This window comes from Ursus maritimus, unplaced genomic scaffold (genome assembly GCF_017311325.1).
Source record: "Ursus maritimus isolate PB19 unplaced genomic scaffold, ASM1731132v1 scaffold_12, whole genome shotgun sequence".
In the NCBI taxonomy this organism is placed as follows: domain Eukaryota; kingdom Metazoa; phylum Chordata; class Mammalia; order Carnivora; family Ursidae; genus Ursus; species Ursus maritimus.
This window is the reverse complement of record NW_024423564.1, coordinates 7,676,195-7,693,588: the sequence shown is the minus strand read 5'-3', so window position 1 is coordinate 7,693,588 and position 17,394 is coordinate 7,676,195. Positions and strand designations below refer to the sequence as shown.

Below are 17,394 nucleotides of genomic sequence, written 5' to 3'. Positions count from 1 at the left end.
CCCTCCAGCAACCACTCATGTGCTTTCTGTCTCTATCAGCTTGCCTGTTCTGGACGTTTTACATTACATTGATGGAATATAATACATGGTCCTCATGTCTGTTTTCTTTCACTGTAACATAGTGTTTTTCTCTTTCTTTCCTCTCCTTTCCTCTCCTTTCCTTTTTTTCTTTCTTTCTCTTTCTCTTTCTTTTCTTTTTTCTTTTCTTTCCTTTCCTTTTCTTCCTTTCCTTCCCTTCCTTCCTTCCTTCCTTCCTTCCTTCCTTCCTTCCTTCCTTCCTTCTTTTCTTTTTCTTTCTTTCTTTCTTTCTTTCTTTCTTTCTTTCTTTCTTTCTTTCTTTCTTTTTTTCTTTTTCTTTCTTGTCCCTATTCTTAGTTGTTATACAGTGTTTTCGAGAATCATCTCTGTTATAGCATGTATCACTACGTCACTCCTTTTTATGACTGAATAATACTCCACAGTCTGGAGACACACATGTTGTTTGTCCGTTTATCAGCTAATGGCCATTCGGGTGTTTCCAGTTCTTGGACTATTAGGAATGATCCTGTGAACATTTGTGTACAAATTTTTGTGTGCACCTACCACCCTTATTTCCTTTTTTTAATAGATGAACCCAAACTCAGCTATTTTAGCTCCTTTAGAGAACACAGTGGAGTGTAAATAAAGAGAAGAGGGCACTGGACCTCCAGAGGGCTTCCGTGATTTGTCACACATGCAAGGAAGGTCCAGAGCCAAGTTCATCAGGGATCCCTAGGACTGAAGATGATGGGCACTATTTTTGGCCTGACTTACAGAGCAGTCTTTCGACACAGGGGATAAGTATCCCAGCCTTGTTCCTCACCTGGCTTTGGGACTGGAAAAAATGTCCCATCAATTAGTCGAGTTGCCAGAGCTGTGGTGGTATGGATGAATGTATCTGTCAGCCAGCTCGTTAAGGATAGTTACTGGTGGTGTTCATGTGTGGCAGGGTTAATTAAAACAAGGGCATTTTTGTGTCTATTTGGAATTGATTTTGTTCTTGGTTAACTAAAATGTTTTTATGTTATAGGATGGAAAGAAAGGTCAACTTTTTTAAATGGTATGGACACATATTCTCAAGTAGAAATATTTCTTATCTGTGTAATTCATTAAACTCCTCTGAAATATCTGTGTGTGTGTGTGTGTTTTAGCAGGTAGATATTTAAAAGTTTTTGATTCCCCAATTTTATTTAGGATATAAAGATAAAAAATCATCATTTATGAGTTTAGTACTGAATGTTTTCACTATATCTGCCGTAGATTCTAGTTAGAAAATTCTGAATGTGTAAATTTATACTCACCTGTAAAAATTCAGGTATTAATTGCATCAGCATAATGAATACTAGATATTTGTTGAATTACATGATTACCTTTTAGAGTAAAGGTAAACTAGACCTTAAAGTTAATTTTTTTCTATTAAAGTTTTTTATTGATATTATTTTGTATTAATATAGACTATTTCTATATATGTATAATGAAATTATCTTCTAGCATCCTCCAAGCTGTTAACATTTAGATTAATAAAGAGAAAATATTGACTTAAACGCTTAGATTTGGAAAGAGCAAAGAAAGTGCAGGTTTCTTTTATTGTGTATCTGCTTGTTTGTTTTCTAATAATAGCTTCATTGAATTATAGTTAAAATAAAATTCACCCATGTAGAGTGTACAATTGAGTGGTTTTTAGTATATTCACAGAGTCGTGTGGCCATCGCCACGATCTTATTCCAGAGTTTTTAACCACTCCAGAAAGAAACTGTATACCCGTGAGTACTCACTCCCCACCCCCAGCCCCTGACAGCCACTAATCTTTCTATCGCTGGAGATTTGTCTCTTCTCGACGTTTCACATAAATTGAATCATGTATGCGGACTTTTGGAACTGGCTTCTTTCATTTGACATAACGTTTTCCAGGTCCATCCTCGTTACAGCATGCGTCCGTACTTCGTTCTTTTCTGTGGCTGAACGATACTCCCTCGTGTGGATGGACCACGTGTTGTTGGTCCATCCATTGACAGACATTAGGTTGTTTCCACCCTTGCGGCTACTGTGAATAATGCTGACATACATATTAGTGTACAAGTTTTGGGGAGGACGTCAGAGTTCATTTCTCACCTAGGAGCGGTGCTGGGTCCTACAGGCTCTGTTTAACTCTGAGGAACCTCCAAACTGTGTTCCAAAGCAGCTGTACCGTGTTATATCCCCACCGTGATGCGTGAGGGCTCTGCGCGCACCACATCCTCACTAACCCTGTTATCCTCTGTCATTGTCATCCTGGGCAACCTGGTGAGCCTGAGGGCATGAAGCTGTAGTTTATTGTGGTTTTAATTTGCATTTTTCTAACGACGGTTGATGTTAAGCATCTTTTCATGTAGTTATTGGTCGTGTGTATATCTTCTGTGGAGAAATGTCTGTTCGGATTGTTTGCCCATTTTTAAATTGACTTATTTATTTTTTCATTGTTGATTAGTCCGGTTTTTCACAGAGGCTGGATACAAGCCCCTTAACAGATACATGGTTTAAAAATATCTTCCCCCACTCTGTGGGTAGTTTTTTCATTTTGCTCATGGTGTCCCTTGAAGCACCCAAGCTTGTCATTTTGACGAAGTCCAATTTATTTTTCTTTTTGTTGCTTATGTGTTTTGTGCCTTATCTAAGAAACCATTGCCTGATCCAAGGTTGTGAAGATTTATGCCTCTGTTTTCTTCTAAGGAATTTGACAGTTTCAGCTCTTACATTTAGTGCTGTGACCTGTTCTAGTTAATTTTTATAAGATATTTTATTTATTTATTTGAGAGAGAGAGAGAGAGATAGAGCACACATGAGCCAGGGTGGAGGGGTGGCTGGCAGGGAGGGACAAAGGGAGAAGGAGAAGCAGACTCTCTGCTGAGCAGGGAGCCCAACGCAGGGCTTGATCCCAGGACCCTGAAATCATGACCTGAGCCGAAGGCAGATGCTTAACTGACTGAGCCACCCACGTGCCCTGATTTTTGTGTGTAGCAGAGGATAGGATTCAGCTTTATTCTTTTGCATGTGAACACCCAGCTGTTCTCACACCATTTGTTGAATAGCCTCTTCCTTCCCCCTTGACTTGTCTTGGCACACTTGTCAAGAATCATTTAACCATGAATGTAAGGATTTTTATTGACTGCCAGTTCCGTTGCATTGCTCTGTATGCCTTTTCCTATACCGGGACCACATTGTTTGATTACTGTAGCTTTGTAGTAAATTTTGAAATCAAGAAGTATGAGCCTTCCAACTTTGTTCTTTTTCAAGTTTGTTTTGGGTTATTCTAGGTCCCTTGTATTTCTGTATGAATTTTAGGCTCACCCATTAATTTCTGCAAAGATGACAGCTGGGACTTTGCTAGGAATTGTGTTGAATCTGTAGACCAGTTTGGAGAGTATTGCCATTTAACAGTATTGCCTTCCAGTCCATCAACATGGAACATCTTTCTCTTTATTTGGGTCTTTAATTTCTGTCAGTGGTGTTCTGTAGTTGTCAGTGTATAAATCTTGAACTTATTTCATTAAATTTCTCCGAAGTATTTTATTTTTTGATGCTATCGTAAATGGAATTGTTCTCAATTTCCTTTTCTGTTTATTCGTTGCAAATATATAGAAACACAGCTGACTTATATATATGATGTTGGATTCTGCAAGCTTGCTGGACTTACTATTAGTTTTAATTGTTTTTTGGTTGATTCCTTAGGGTGTTTTAAATACAATAAAACAGCATCTGTGAATAAAGACAATTTTACTTTTTCCCTTCCAAACTGAATACCTTCTAATTCTTTTTCTTGTGTAATTGCCCTGGCTAGTGCCTCTAGGATAATGTAGAATAGTAGTGGCACAAGTGGACATCCTTGTCTTGTTCCTGATCTTACAGGGAAAGTTCTCAGTCTTTTTGCATTAAAAATCATTGTAACTGTGGGTTGGTTTGTTTGTTTGTTTGTTTCCTCATAGATGTCTTTTATTGAGTTGGGGAAGTTTCCCTTCATCAGTGGTTTGTTGAGTGTTTTTACCATGAAGAGATGTTGGATGTTGTCAGATGCTCTTTCTGTGTCTATTGAGAGTCAGATGATTATGTGGTTTTTGTCTTTTATTTGTGTGTCTGTGTTATATAGTCTGTAAGAGTTTATTCCATCTTGTTTTACATTTGTTATTTGATGTTTCTCTAGAATTGTTATGGGAAACAGGGGAGACATAAAATCTTCTGTATTTCTGGGTGAGGGATGGGTATTGAATCTATTTCTCAATTCTTTACATCTCTGCATAACAGACAAAATGACTGTAGCTTCCAGGTTGAATAGACTGGCTGAGATTTTTATTTTATTTAGTCCACGGAGTTGTCATGGCCAGTTTATGGTTTAATTAGGAGAAGTTGCCTTCCGATTCACCCAGCACCGTGCCCTCTCCCTGAATGGCTCCCAGAAAATACTGACTTGCTCCTAAAGGGTCTTCACTTCCTAAAAATCAGCAGCAACACCGTAAGACACAGATAGCAAAGGGGTCCTTCCTGGTGTCTACCTTTCTATCCCCTGGTTTTGGGGTACTTGCCTCTTGGTATGAGGACCGTGTTTCCCAAAGGGTGCTGCTGAGTCATGAATTTCACTGACCCAAAGTGTCAGGGAGGAAATACGGATTAAATGTTATGGTGTTCAAGGTGTTGGCCTTTAAAAAAGGATAATAATAAAGTTTTTCTCCTTAGTAGAGAAAACTTGAAAATATGGTAAAGTAGAAAGAAGAAAGAGAATTAGTTAAAACCTACCCAACCCTGTTAATATGTGTTGTTTATCATCGTAGAAATTTTCCCTTGCATGTTTTCTTCATGGCTGTATGTACAATTTTGTGGTCTGCTTTCCTCCCTTTAACCTTCTAAGATAAGCGGTTTTCATGTTAAAACTAATTCTAGGTAAATAACAATTTTAATGACTACACCTCCTAGAATTTATTTAGTCATTTTACCCTGTTGATGGATGTGCAGATGGTCTGCCATTTTGGCTTTCACAAGAATACTCCTATTTACAGCGCTTTTTAGGGGCTGGAGTTAGAACATGGTTCTGTCAATGTTTGTGTTTAAAAGCTGAGTGTGGGCCATGTACTCTCTGCAGACTAGGAATTGCGGGACATCTAGTGACTCTGGTCCACTTAAATTTTCCGTGCTGTAGTCTGTCATCCGTGAAGTTAACCAAATACCCTCGCAAAAACAGCATTACCACAGAAATTGACCATAATAAAAATATTTCCAAGCCTGGGATAATGACCCACATTAACAGTGCGTTGTTGATTTCATTAGAAGGAAATCCACTGCTGTGACTATTTTACAATGAAGGCCTTTTCCCAGACCCATGTCCGCATGGTGAGCCCCAGCACAAATGCTCTGTTGTTCCCACAGCCGCAGCCACTAGGGGAAATGAGAGCCATAACTTGTGACCTAGAAGGCATTTGGGGTTTTCTTTGGAAATATAAAGAAAAGAAAGTGAAATTTGTCCAAATTGGTAAGTCTTTCTGTGCTGTTTCAAATTTAGAAACCTAAATCCGTTACGAGGATCTTAATGTTTTATCATTTTGTGGTCCCTTAGAAGGGGTCTCGGACACTTGAAGAAAACCCTTTGGTGTAGTTCTGTTTATTACCATGAAATTTCTAGTCAGAGAAAAAACATGGTCCTTGTTGTTCACCTGTTTTGCTGCTAACCTGTCCTCCCAGGTGGCCATATGTGGTATGAAGTGCTCCGCAGTCATGAACACTGGGCCTAGTCAGAGTCACTGGCTTAATCCTGTCCCACCTCACTGCAATAAGCCGAGCAAATCCAGGGTGGTCGGGACCTGTGGGAACTGTGGCTGGGAGAGGGGTTGATTGAACGGCAGGCTACCCACAAGTAGGTCAGGTTTCCTCGTCCTCTCTGCTTTCCTCCCTTTCCCGGTGCCCCGTGACCACCATTCTGTTATGTTCTCCCCTGCGCCCAGAGTTGATGCCCTCCTGCCGCTCTCTGGTTAATCTGAACTCTCCGCCACCTGCTCAGGGCTGCCCCACCTCCCTGGGTTGCCATCTCCTCCACCTGCCGTTCGCCTTTCTCCCAGCAGAACTCCAGCTGCTCCGGTTCTTGGTTTGAGAAAAGCAGTCCGATGAGTTCATCTTAGCATTCACGGTGAAGTGAAGATACAGCCTTTTTAGGTCTTTGCTTATTGGTTTGTGTGACCTTTACACACTTTCTCAGTCTTTTTTTTTTGTATGTTAAAGTACTTTTTCCTTTTTGGTGATCTCATTTAAAAGGTAGTAACACTTGTATTCTTAGCTTCTAATGAGTTTCAGAATCAGTGTCCAGGGCCATCTCTTTTTGCGTCCCAGGAAACCCAAGGGAAATCGCATGGCACTGGTATTCTGGAACCTTTTTCAGGTTTGCTTGTTCTTATTAGGATAAGGTAAATATCGGGCTCTTAGGATCAGATTGACTTAAAGCTATGCAATGCTGTCACCTAAAACTGAGGAGTAAAGGNTATATATATGGTACGTAGCCCGTCTCTCTAAGAAGGGGATAGGAGCCAGATTCCTTCCATGCAAGGCATACTTTTTTAAATTTAATAAATCACTTATTTATGCCTAGTCATCAAATAGCATCATAATAATTGTACCTTCAGTCACCTGCATCTAACTGACTCTGTGGTAAATATTACTAAATTCTAGCACTAAATTCTATGTCTTCAGTCTTTATACTTCATATCTTGTTGCTCATTTTTATGCTCACAACTCAAGAAGTAGGAGCGTCTCGGCCCTGCACAGTTAGCTTAGTTTGGGTAGACACGTCTTTTGGCCTCTGCAAGAAGGAAAGAGTCTTTTTTAAAGCAAACTGAATATCAAGGGGGTGTTCTCAGGAAGGTGTGCGAGTCTGGGTAGTGTTTTGAAGCGATACCGTGCTGCCTCGATTTCCCCTGACAGATTGGAGCCGTGCCTCTGGTGCTCCCACCGTCCCCTACCGAGTGTCGTCATGGGTGGCATGTCTGTCTGCTGACTGCATTTCAGCCTGCTAATGGCAGAGCCCCTGTCCCCAGCACGGCAAGGCCTCCTGCCCCATTGGGGCCAGAAGTGTCACCGATTCAGTCCCGTTCACGTCTAGGCCGAGGAAGTGAACCACGCAGAACCAGAAGCGGCAGCCGGGTAGCAGGTGGGGGTGGCCTTCCAAGGGAACCGTGGCTGTCATCAGAGAGGGGGTAAAGGAAAAGCCAGAAGCAAAGGGCATTCTGGAGGCAGAGTTCTGTTGTGGTTGTAATTCAGATCATGCTCATTTTGGCTCTGCCTGATGCACGGTGTCTCTGAAGAGAGGAAAGGCAGCCTGAGAACACCACCCAGCCCAGTTCCGAGGAAGGTGGGCTGCCTGTGGATGCCCCGTGAGAACGCCAGCAATGGAAGTGAGACAAAAGCGTGAGCGGGACTAATGAGGTGATGTCACTCTCTTCCAGGGCCTGTATTTAATGCCTCCGTGCATTCGGACACACCATCGGTCATCCGGGGAGATCTGATCAGACTGTTTTGTATCATCACTGTCGAAGGAGCAGCACTGGACCCAGGTATCTCTGTCTCCTTGCCTCTGTCGCTTTCTCGAAATGCCCCTCATGTCATCCCCACTGTGTGAAACAGACGTGGAGGGGACGGGTTGGACGGTGTGACTCCCCAAACTGCCTCGCTCTGTACTTGGTACTCAGTAGGTGTTGAATAAATCCTTGTCGATGGACACATCTGTTAGATGATCTGGAGCCCATCCGGACATTGGAGTCGGCGTCGTCAGGGTGGTCGGTGGGCCTCTTCCAGCGCAGCTTCAAGTTCACACTGGTTTGAAACCTGCCGGCCACGTCCAGCCCCTTTACCTTGTCTTTCATGCACTGATTCATTCAGATATTTATTGGGCGTCTTCTAGTAACAGGTCCTGGGAATAGAGGAGGGACCAAGGGCTCCCCATCATGGAGCTTGCAGCCTGGTTAAGGAGACGGACGAGAAAGCAGTCCTCATATAATATATTAGATGGTGTTAAGTCTATGGTGGAGGACAGAGCAGAGCAAACTACTCGTTTAGTGACCAGGCGGTGCTTTGGTAGTTTAAATTCTTGGGAAATCTTTGTAGACCTTTTCTTGGCAAAAAATATTAGCATTGCCAGCAGAGGGCCCGAGAGCTGTGGGCCGTCAATCTTACACCTTGTCTTCAGTGGCCAGTTGGTGTCCCCGTCTCACTCATAGACTCTTGGGATTTGAAAGAACATGAAAGCATGTAAGGTGTCTGTTGCTGAGCAGGATGGTACCCACCACTGCCTTCTCCTGAAGAGGCTGTGGAGAACCCGATTCACTGCGTGGGGGCTGCGCTCTCTCCCGCACGCGTTGTCTTTGGACATCTTTGTACCGCCCACCCCATCACAGGCAGAGCCCAGGCTTCTCACCAATCGGCGCCTTGAAGAGGCCAGATTGTGTAAGGCTCTCAGCGTTCTCTGCAGAGACCATTGGGTGTGTGGCCCTGGGGTGGAAACTGGAAGCGGGTTTTCATTCCTTGGTAAGGGCAAAGAGAGGATGGCCCGCAGTGAAACCAGAGTGGACAGCATGAGCAGGACTGGGTGGCCGCCAGCCGAGGTCTAGCTCTTACGGGACTGCCGATCAGAGGGGCAAGTGGTAACTAGTTCCAGGTCGCCAATTACTCCGGTAGAAAGTCTCTTTGGCCCCGTGGGCCAGATGGTCTCCGCAGCAACTACTCGGGTCTGTTGCGGTTGGCGTGGAAGCAGCTGTAGACAGTAGGTAAGCAAATGGGCTTGACTGTGTTCCAGTGAAGCTTTGCAGACAAACACCGGCGGTGGGCTGGCTTTGGCTGCGGGCTGTAGGCTCCTGAGCCCTGCATGAGCTGATGGATACCGGGTTGGTGCTCTTGGGGAACCTGAACATGGCTGAGCTGCAGAGGTAGGAAAAAGAAGGTAGAAGAAAAGGGAAAAGAATCCATCCATCCAAGCCACCAGTGGGTGAGCTGTGTTCTCAAGGGCACAGGGTGGGGAGCCCTGGTCTTGAATAAGCTGAGGTGCAGAGGATCAAGGACACAGGGTGGGATTCTCAAGGGAAAACGAAAGTGAAAGTAGACGAGGCTGCCAGGAAACTGGGGAGGGAATCCGTTCAGAAGTTGGCACCATGTTTACCCTTGAAGCTCATGGATGATATATACAAAAATAAATCATTGAAATGTTCTTTCTCAGTAAATTAATGGGTCACCAGTTGTGCCCTTAATATAAAAGTCTTTTCCTCCAGGGTAATTACAGAAGCTATAGGTGGCTGTTCTCATGCAGATCACAGTTTTCCAGAACTTTGCACTCTTGGACTGTGTGGGTGGAAGATTCTGAATAATTAAGCACACGCTGTAATTTACTTTTTCCTCACGCACCCGATGGGCTGTGAAGGAATTCTCTTTTGGAAAGGACATACCGCGTCAGTGGGCCGAGCGCAAAGGCACTCCTGTGCCCAGAGGGGGAGGGACAGGGCACATCACTGCCCTTTGGAGGCAGTGTCTTAGGTCAGGTTCTCTAGAAGCAAAGCCTGAGACAGGCGTGCAAGTGATTAATTGAGGACATGCTCCCAGGGAGCGAGGGAGTCAGAGCAGGGAAAGAAGCCAGGCCAAGATGTGCATTCAGAGCAAGTCTGACCCCCCTGGGGAGCTCTGGAGCGTGGGTGGTGCCACAGAGGACGGCCTCCGTGAGGTAGGGTGCTGGGCTTTTAGACTCCGCCACTCCTCACTGTCCACAGGCTGAGTGGTTGGGGAGCAAGGGTGTTTCTTGACCTCCAGGAGGTGGCTCCCATCAGTCGAAGCTGGTCCTCTGGAAGAGGGCACGGGTGCGAGAATGTTAGCAGCCAGCAGCCTCAGCAGCTGGCCAGCTTTCTCCTCTGCCACAGCGGTAAGGGCTCCCTGTTCGCAGCGTCTGTCCGTGGACCGTGTATGCTGTAGTGTGGAGCTGAGGACGTCCGTGGTGGGCAGGCAGTGAGCACTTACTGTGTGCCAGGCAGGTGCAGTTCTAAGCATTTCGCAGAGATGACTAACTTAACCGTGGGCGAAGTCGTGATATTCCTTCTACAGCAGAGGAAACCGAGTGGCAGAGTTAAGTCACTCCTGCAGGCCACGTGGCTAGCAGGTACTGGTGCTGGGAGTCTAGCGCGGTAGGTGGCCCTGCAGGTGGCCACAGCCCCGTGAGGCATGGCGGGCCTGGGGCTAGAATCCGCGCCCACGTAATGGGGACACAGTTGTGACTTCTTGCCGTCAGAACCCACCCAGCCCCTGCAGGTGACGGCAGTGCACCGTGGGGGTGTGAGGGCACAAGGGCGTTGACAGCACTCCCTCTGCCCCCAGGGAGTTGGTCTCTTGGTAAGAGATGACCCTGGCACTGGCAACAATCACATTTCTGCTCAAGTGCCACAGCGGGCCGATGGGGAGGAAAAGAAGGTACTTGGAGCGTTGCAGTGGAGAGCTGTCATCCTGTAGGAGGGGTTGAGGTTTGCCCTGGCCCTTCACGTGTTCAGAGTGAGTTAGAAAGGAATCATTTCATCTGGATAATTTTGTAGAAAGTCTTGCTTTTCATTTTGCTTCTCTATTCCTTTCTAATACAGAAGCACCTGAATATGATTTGCCTTAAGATAGTGCTTTTTGAGGTTATTAGTGTATTTTCACGAAGCCAGTAAATGTGACTTTTTGTGTAACAAAAGTGGTGTCATTTAACATAGAGAAAGCCTTCTCAGGCGAATTGAAGATAAAAAGTGTGCGTGGCCTTGCCGCCCTTCCTTGCCGTGCTGAATGCGCCCGGGCCCGCCACAGCTGGTGTCAGTAGGGAATGGCCAGAAGAGGAGGTCAGCGGCTTACGATGCGTGCTCCGTCTTCACGTGCCAGGGTCATCTTCCTCCTGTGCCCATGTGAATGTGTTTGAGGCTGTCAGGACCTTAATTTTGCAGAGTGCTTTCACAGCAGCATCCTCCCTGGGACTGTGCACCTGTGTTCCACTTTCTCAGCTGGACGTGTTTTTCCTCTTGCTTTGAACTTAAGCACATCTGCAGGGGAAAAAACACAGCGAACAATAAAACCTAAACTGTTGGGACGCCTGGGTGGCTCAGTCAGTGAAGCGTCTGCCTTCGGCTCAGGTCATGATCCCGGGGTCCTGGGATCAAGTCCCGCATCGGGCTCCCTGGGAGCCTCTCCCTCTGCCGCTCCCCCTGCTTGTGCTTGCTCTCTCTCTGACAAGTAAATAAATAAGATCTAAAAAAACAAAAACCAAACAAACAAAAACCCAAAAAAGCCCTAAACTGTTTACAACTCTAAATTTTGTACGGTTCACTTTACGTAACGTACCTTTTGTCCTTGACTGCGTTAGTGTCCTCCCGGTCTTGGGCTCTTCTGCCTGAAATGTCAGAGGATCCTGCTTTGGGAAACGGAGCATGCAGTGTCGCCACCTAGCCGCTTTACGTCCTGTGTTCCCGGGAGATGGTTTTGGGTGTTCCTTAGGTTGGTTGGTGGCGGCGACGTGGTTAAGAGGCCGACTCTGGAGCTACACTCCGGGTGAAGCCGCGTGTTGTGCTGCTCCTGGCTCTGTGACCTGGAATGAGGTGTTTGGCCCCACCATAGAGGGGGGAGTGTGGTGTACCTTCATCGTGGGGCTGGCCTAAGCTGGCCCCCCAGTGACGTGACGTGCGTGGTAGCCACACGTGGGATTTCTGCCCATGGCACTGACCCAGGGTTTCAGCTTGGTCTGTCCTCCACAGACGACATGGCCTTTGACGTGTCCTGGTTTGCGGTGCACTCCTTCGGTCTGGACAAGGCTCCCGTCCTCCTGTCTTCCCTGGATCGGAAGGGAATTGTGACCACGGCCGAGAGAGACGGGAAGAGCGAGCTCAGCCTGGAGCGCGTGAGCGTGCTGGAATTCTTGCTGCAAGTCCACGGCTCCGAGGACCAGGACTTTGGCAACTACTACTGCTCCGTGACTCCGTGGGTCAAGTCCCCAACGGGTTCCTGGCAGAAGGAGGCCGAGATCTACTCCAAGCCCATCTTTGTAACTGTGAAGATGGATGGTAAGAATGACATGCGGTGAAGTGTCGGTGCTGCGCCGCGGCTGACGGAGTCAGGTGGCCACCGTTTGAGAATGTGCCGCAGCACGGCCTGCTCTCTCCAGACCTGGCCTGAGCCCGTACCCCGAAGGAGCGCACACAGTTCTTGCTGTTTCCCCAGGTGTGGTACTGTGCGTGGGAGGCACCACTGGGAAACGATTTTTAAGACTTCCTGGAGAGATTTCTGATGCTTTCTGTAAATTCTGTGCAAACCCACTTTCCTTGTCATAGGGTTGGCATGGATTCTGCCCGGCAGAGGCAGAGAACATCATCGAGAGAGTGGGTTCTGGTCCCCAGCGGAGGCAGTGAGTGGGTTCCTGCCGCTTCTGCCCTCCTCTTGGTTTTGCTTCTTGGAAAAAGAAGGCTCCACCTGGTATCATTAGCATAGAGGGGGTTCTTTCTGGAACCCTGAGATGGGAAGGGTGCTCCCTGCTTTGTTAGCCCACACTGCCTCCAGAGTCATTCTAACTTGGTGGTCAAGGGCCCCCTTCCCACCCCTGTGTTCCCCGAGCATCCAGAAGGGGGGCAGTTGTCCCTTGGCTAGTGAGAAACTAGTCTTCTTTGCAAAAAGCTTCAGAGTGAATGTTAATGGGGAAATTCCACAGAGAGCATTAAAACCCTAGCACTTCCGAGAGTTGGGCGGGGCCTTGGAGTGTGTTTCCCTGATGGGATGTGGGTCTGGGGGAGACTGGAATTGGAACACCAGCTTGTCCGCAGATGACTTAGCCCTTGTGATCCTTTGTTTCCTCTCTCCTACAATGGGGTAACAGTCCTTCGTCGGGCTCTTCTGAAAGGTGAGCCGTGTGAAATGTGAGGCAGCAGCCAGCATGCCAGCATCCGCCCCAGGAGTGCTGGTGCTTCTGGGAGGAGAGACTCGGGGTTTGAATGCGGGCGATCTGTGCAGTGTTTGTGCCTTCCTGAAACGTCGTCATTTATACCCTGTTTGCATCTTAGAAATTCCTTGCTTGAGGTAGCTCCATGTGAAAACCCAGATTTCCCGAACAAGGGAGCGATTATTCACTTTGCTGGATAATTTACTGTAGTGTTACTTAAAATAGCTCCCCGAGTACACTTCAGTTATCTGATGCATCACGTTGAGTTATGAACCGGTTTTTTAAGGGTGCATCTGCTGCTGAATGCACGGTGCCCTTAGCCTGACTTTTAAAAATCCATCTCCTGCCAAAACCCTAAAAAGCAAGTTGACATTCAAAGACATCAAATGAATTCTTTTTCCTGGTTTTTTTGTGTCTCCCCCACACAACCGGGTGGGGTGTGGTCTGCTCACTTCGTGCACAGATAAGAGTGCTCCTGTCGAGAGAGAGAGAGAGAGAGAGAGAGAGAGAGAGCGCTCGCAGGCTGTGCTACGGCGGGCTTCCCGTGGCCACCTCCTGCACCACTGACCGGGCATCCCTTTGCTCCCGCCCTCCAGTGCTGAACGCCTTCAAGTACCCGCTGCTGATCGGCGTGGGCCTGTCCACCGTCATCGGGCTCCTGTCCTGCCTCATCGGGTACTGCAGCTCGCACTGGTGCTGCAAGAAGGAGGTCCAGGAGACGAGGCGCGAGCGCCGCCGGCTCATGTCCATGGAGATGGACTAGGGCCCCGCCGGGGAGCGGCCGGCGGGCCGGTGTTGGAGCGATTTGGGCGGGAAGAGGACAGCGAGCTTTTCACGCGCAGTGTGTGACACTAAAAACCAGTCCTCTCTAATCTCAGGTGGGACCTGGCGCGCTCCTTCTCTGCATGTCCAGTTCTGAGCGCGGACACGTTTACCAGCACACGGCTCTTCTTCCCACGGCACTTTCTGGTAGAACAATCGCGTGTGTGTTTTCCCAGCTGCGGCTTTTTAATGGTTACCCCTTCATCTAATTTTTTTTGTCCTGCCGGTTTATAGATCTCTGACCTGTGTGTGTTTGTATGTTTGGTTCCGAGGGGTTGCGGGGAGGAAGGACGATGCTCTCAGAGTTCTTGGTCTCAGGGGGGAGGTTGGAGCTGCCCGCCGGGAGCCAGCTCCCCCACGGGGGGTCCGTGTTCCGAGAGCTGCCAGTGCAACCCTCTGCCCTGCACAGACCTGTGCCGAAGGCTAACTGGTGGCTTTTACCACCCTACCCACCCCGGATTTTCAGGGGTTTAGACGACATTTGAAATCTAAACTTGCAGTATGTAACTTCTTACTGAGCCCAAATGCTTTTCTTTTTTTCCTTTATTTTTTCTTTTTTTAATGCTTCTTTGCCCCCTTTCCATTTCTTTCGTATTTGCTTTTATGTGAGCGTGCTGACATGGCCCTGGAATCTAGAATTTGGCTCTCCACCAAGCACCTTATCTTGCCACCTTAGCCTTAAGAATGAATATGAATATGAAGAAAAATACACAGCCGCCTCTATCCAGGGCAGTCAGACGGTGCTCCAGGAAGAGGAGGTGGGGGACAAGGGAAGGAGGAGGCACTCGCTGCGGTGGTTCCAAGGCCACTGTGCCTCAGGGGCCCCCTGGGAGAGCGGAAGAGGGTCCTGGGTGTTAGATGTCCGCAGCTCGTGCCGGGAGGGGGCGGTGGTGCCTGGGCTGTGTCCGGAGGAGGGAGCCACTCCCGTCCCCCTCTCCTGCCCTTTGCGGGCGGCCAAGGCCTCGGCCACCGAGGGACCACCAGCGGCACCCACGGGCTGCTTGGGCTCCTTCACAGGAAGGTGTATTGCTGCTTGCAAGACTGCCTGACTTCACAGAATCAGAAATTGCCTGGAAGAAAACCATGCATTTTCCATGACCTTTTCAGTCCTTCAAGTCTTTGTAAGATCCCCTGCAGGGGGTTAGCGAGAAAGGGTATGCTTTGTGATATGTTTGCTTTCCTGTTAGGAACACGGAGGAAACCAGCAATTTACTGCCGTGTGAACAGCCTACAAAGTAGATCTGAGAGCAATCCGTTTTGCCCGATTGCTCGTACCCGGAGTAGGACACGAACCAAAAGAGATCCTCTGCTCCCGGAGGCGGCTGCCCCTGCATAGCCCTGGCCTTTCGGAAGCATCCCAGTGGGGCTTTCTGAGGCTCCCTGGTGACTCATGCCCTGCATTGCAATCCTCTGTGCTTTTATCCTGGCTCTGACGGATCTAACACTGCTCTGTCTTCCAAAGGGAAAAAAGATTCGTTTGTTTTGAGCAATAAAGTCATACAAATGATGGCCATTCATGTGTGGCTCTTTGTCACAATGGGCCGGACGAGCCACACTCCTCCCACTCGGCTCACCATCGTCCCAGTCCCCGCCACTTCCCTCACTGTGCTGCCCACAGTCCATTCTGCCCTTGTCACTGAGTCTCCCCTCCCCCTCCGGGGGGGGGCGGGGTGTGTGCAGAGCGCCACCCAGCTTCCCCTTTTTGTTCTGCCCACCTAGGGGACCCCTCCTGGTCGACGCTGTGCTCACGGTAGCGGCCCAGATGATTCCAGGCTCAGTGTCTGCCCCACCCGAGCACGGGCGACCAGAGGAAGAGGGGGAGGCCTTGACAGCACCAGATTCAGGTCTTTTCTACCCGTCGTTTCCCAACGATGCGATTTCAGAGGAGCTGGGACACAGGTGATTGTATATTCAGGAATGCAAGAGAGAACACGTATTCACAAGGTGCTATGTTAGTGACACTAGTGCCCTTTGAGCCCACATGATTATCACTCCTAAAAGAAGATTCAGGGGTGTTGTAGTGCAGGTCCTTCTTAGTAGAGGAGAGGGTACTTAGCTGTGAGTGTGACCAGGTGGCCCCGGGTCGACGTAAGACGATGGATGGGTCCCAGCGGACACTCAGCAGGAGAAGTAACCTGTGCTCACGCACTGTACCGTCTCCTTTCAAACTGCCGTTGCAGCTCAAGGCCGGGGTGGTTCAGGCATTGACCCCCACCCCACCCTCTGATCGTGGGCCCAATGGCAAGTCGCCTATAGGGGCCGGGCCGGAGGAGGAAGAAATCCCAGGGTCTTGTCCCAGGGAGCACATTCCTTCCAGAGGCAGAAACTGGCCTGGAATGTGTGTCCTTTTAAAAGTGTGAGATGCACTCTTTAGCTGTACCAAATAGGGCTCCCCACAAAGTGCTCTTCTGCAAGGGGTTCCTGCCAGAGGCACTTGTATGAATGGAAGAAGAACCTAGCCACAATTCACGCGGATGACATTGCACTTCTTAACAAAAAAGAAATTTTATCGAAAGTTTGGGTTTTTGGTTTTTTTTCTAATCACAAAAATATCCCCAGAAAGAGCCTGAGGTGCGTTCAGATAGAAGCCTCGAAATTACTTTAAATTGTTTACTTTTTAATGTTTACATACACTTTTCACTTTTTAAAAAAAGAAAAAAAGAAAAAATGCAAACTCTGACTTTTTAAAACTTTTCAGATTTTTTCATGGGACGGTGGAACTCTGACTCACCAACTGGATTTAAATCTTACTTTAGAAATGTATTTATTTGTGTGTTTTTTTCCCCTCCCTACCCATGTGGCTTTCCCCTAAGATCCTGGCAAAGGACGCCCCTCCTGCCCAGACCCTTGTCTGTTCTCCCCGGTGGCTCTTGCTTCTTGTTTTGCAGACTGCCTGCAGCCATGATTTTGTCACTGACATCCGTGAGCCAAAGACTGAGCCTTTTTGGCAGGAATAATAAGCAATACTACACAACTTGCTACTTTCAGAAAACTTTTTTTTTTTTTTAGCTTCACCGATGACCACAGAGGAAGAAGGGAACTAGGATTTGGGTAAGTTCTCCTCTGCTGTTTGAGCAGATTCTCAGTGATAAATATTGTATGCAGATCACTAAGAGAACAAAAGTTGACCTTCCGTCTTTCTTAGCGTGGCACATAAGGATCTGCCGGATTTTACGTAGACAAAGAAAGGGTCTTGTGTATTTTTGTCCATATCCGATGTTATCTGAACTAATTGTATTGTTTTATACTGTGACCACAAATATTATGCAATGCACCATTTGTTTTTTATTTCATTAAAGGAAGTTTAATTTAAAGTGAAGTTGTGTGAGGAACTTGATCTTGGTCTCCTTGCCCTTTCATCTCCTCTGCGTGAGGGACTGTGGCTGAATTCGAGGGGCATCTCCAGCACCTTCCAGGCTCTCTGAGTGCTGTGATAGTGCTGGAGGTTTTCCCTCAAGATAAAAGAAGTGGATTTAACGGGATCGGTACTGGACCCCCGCCAAGCGGACAGCTGAGGGCCAGGGTCCTGTTGCCTAGCAAGGTCTCCTGGTTCTTTGGTGAATTCTCATGACCTTATGAGTCTCTCGTCATGAAAGGGGGAAGTTAGATGTTGTTCC

At 47.7% G+C, this 17,394-nt stretch overlaps 1 protein-coding gene across 1 annotated transcript in view; it reads left to right on the top strand.

Annotated features, from left to right (window-relative positions):
- Positions 1-17,096, top strand: part of PTGFRN (prostaglandin F2 receptor inhibitor) — a 44,191-nt gene extending 27,095 nt beyond the window's left edge. The window contains exons 7-9 of the mRNA XM_040626719.1: positions 7,476-7,583; positions 11,781-12,086; positions 13,552-17,096. Coding sequence (XP_040482653.1) covers positions 7,476-7,583; positions 11,781-12,086; positions 13,552-13,718 — 581 coding nt within the window. The 3' untranslated portion in view covers positions 13,719-17,096. The remainder of the gene's footprint in view (positions 1-7,475; positions 7,584-11,780; positions 12,087-13,551) is intronic.
- The last annotated feature ends 298 nt before the right edge of the window (positions 17,097-17,394 follow it).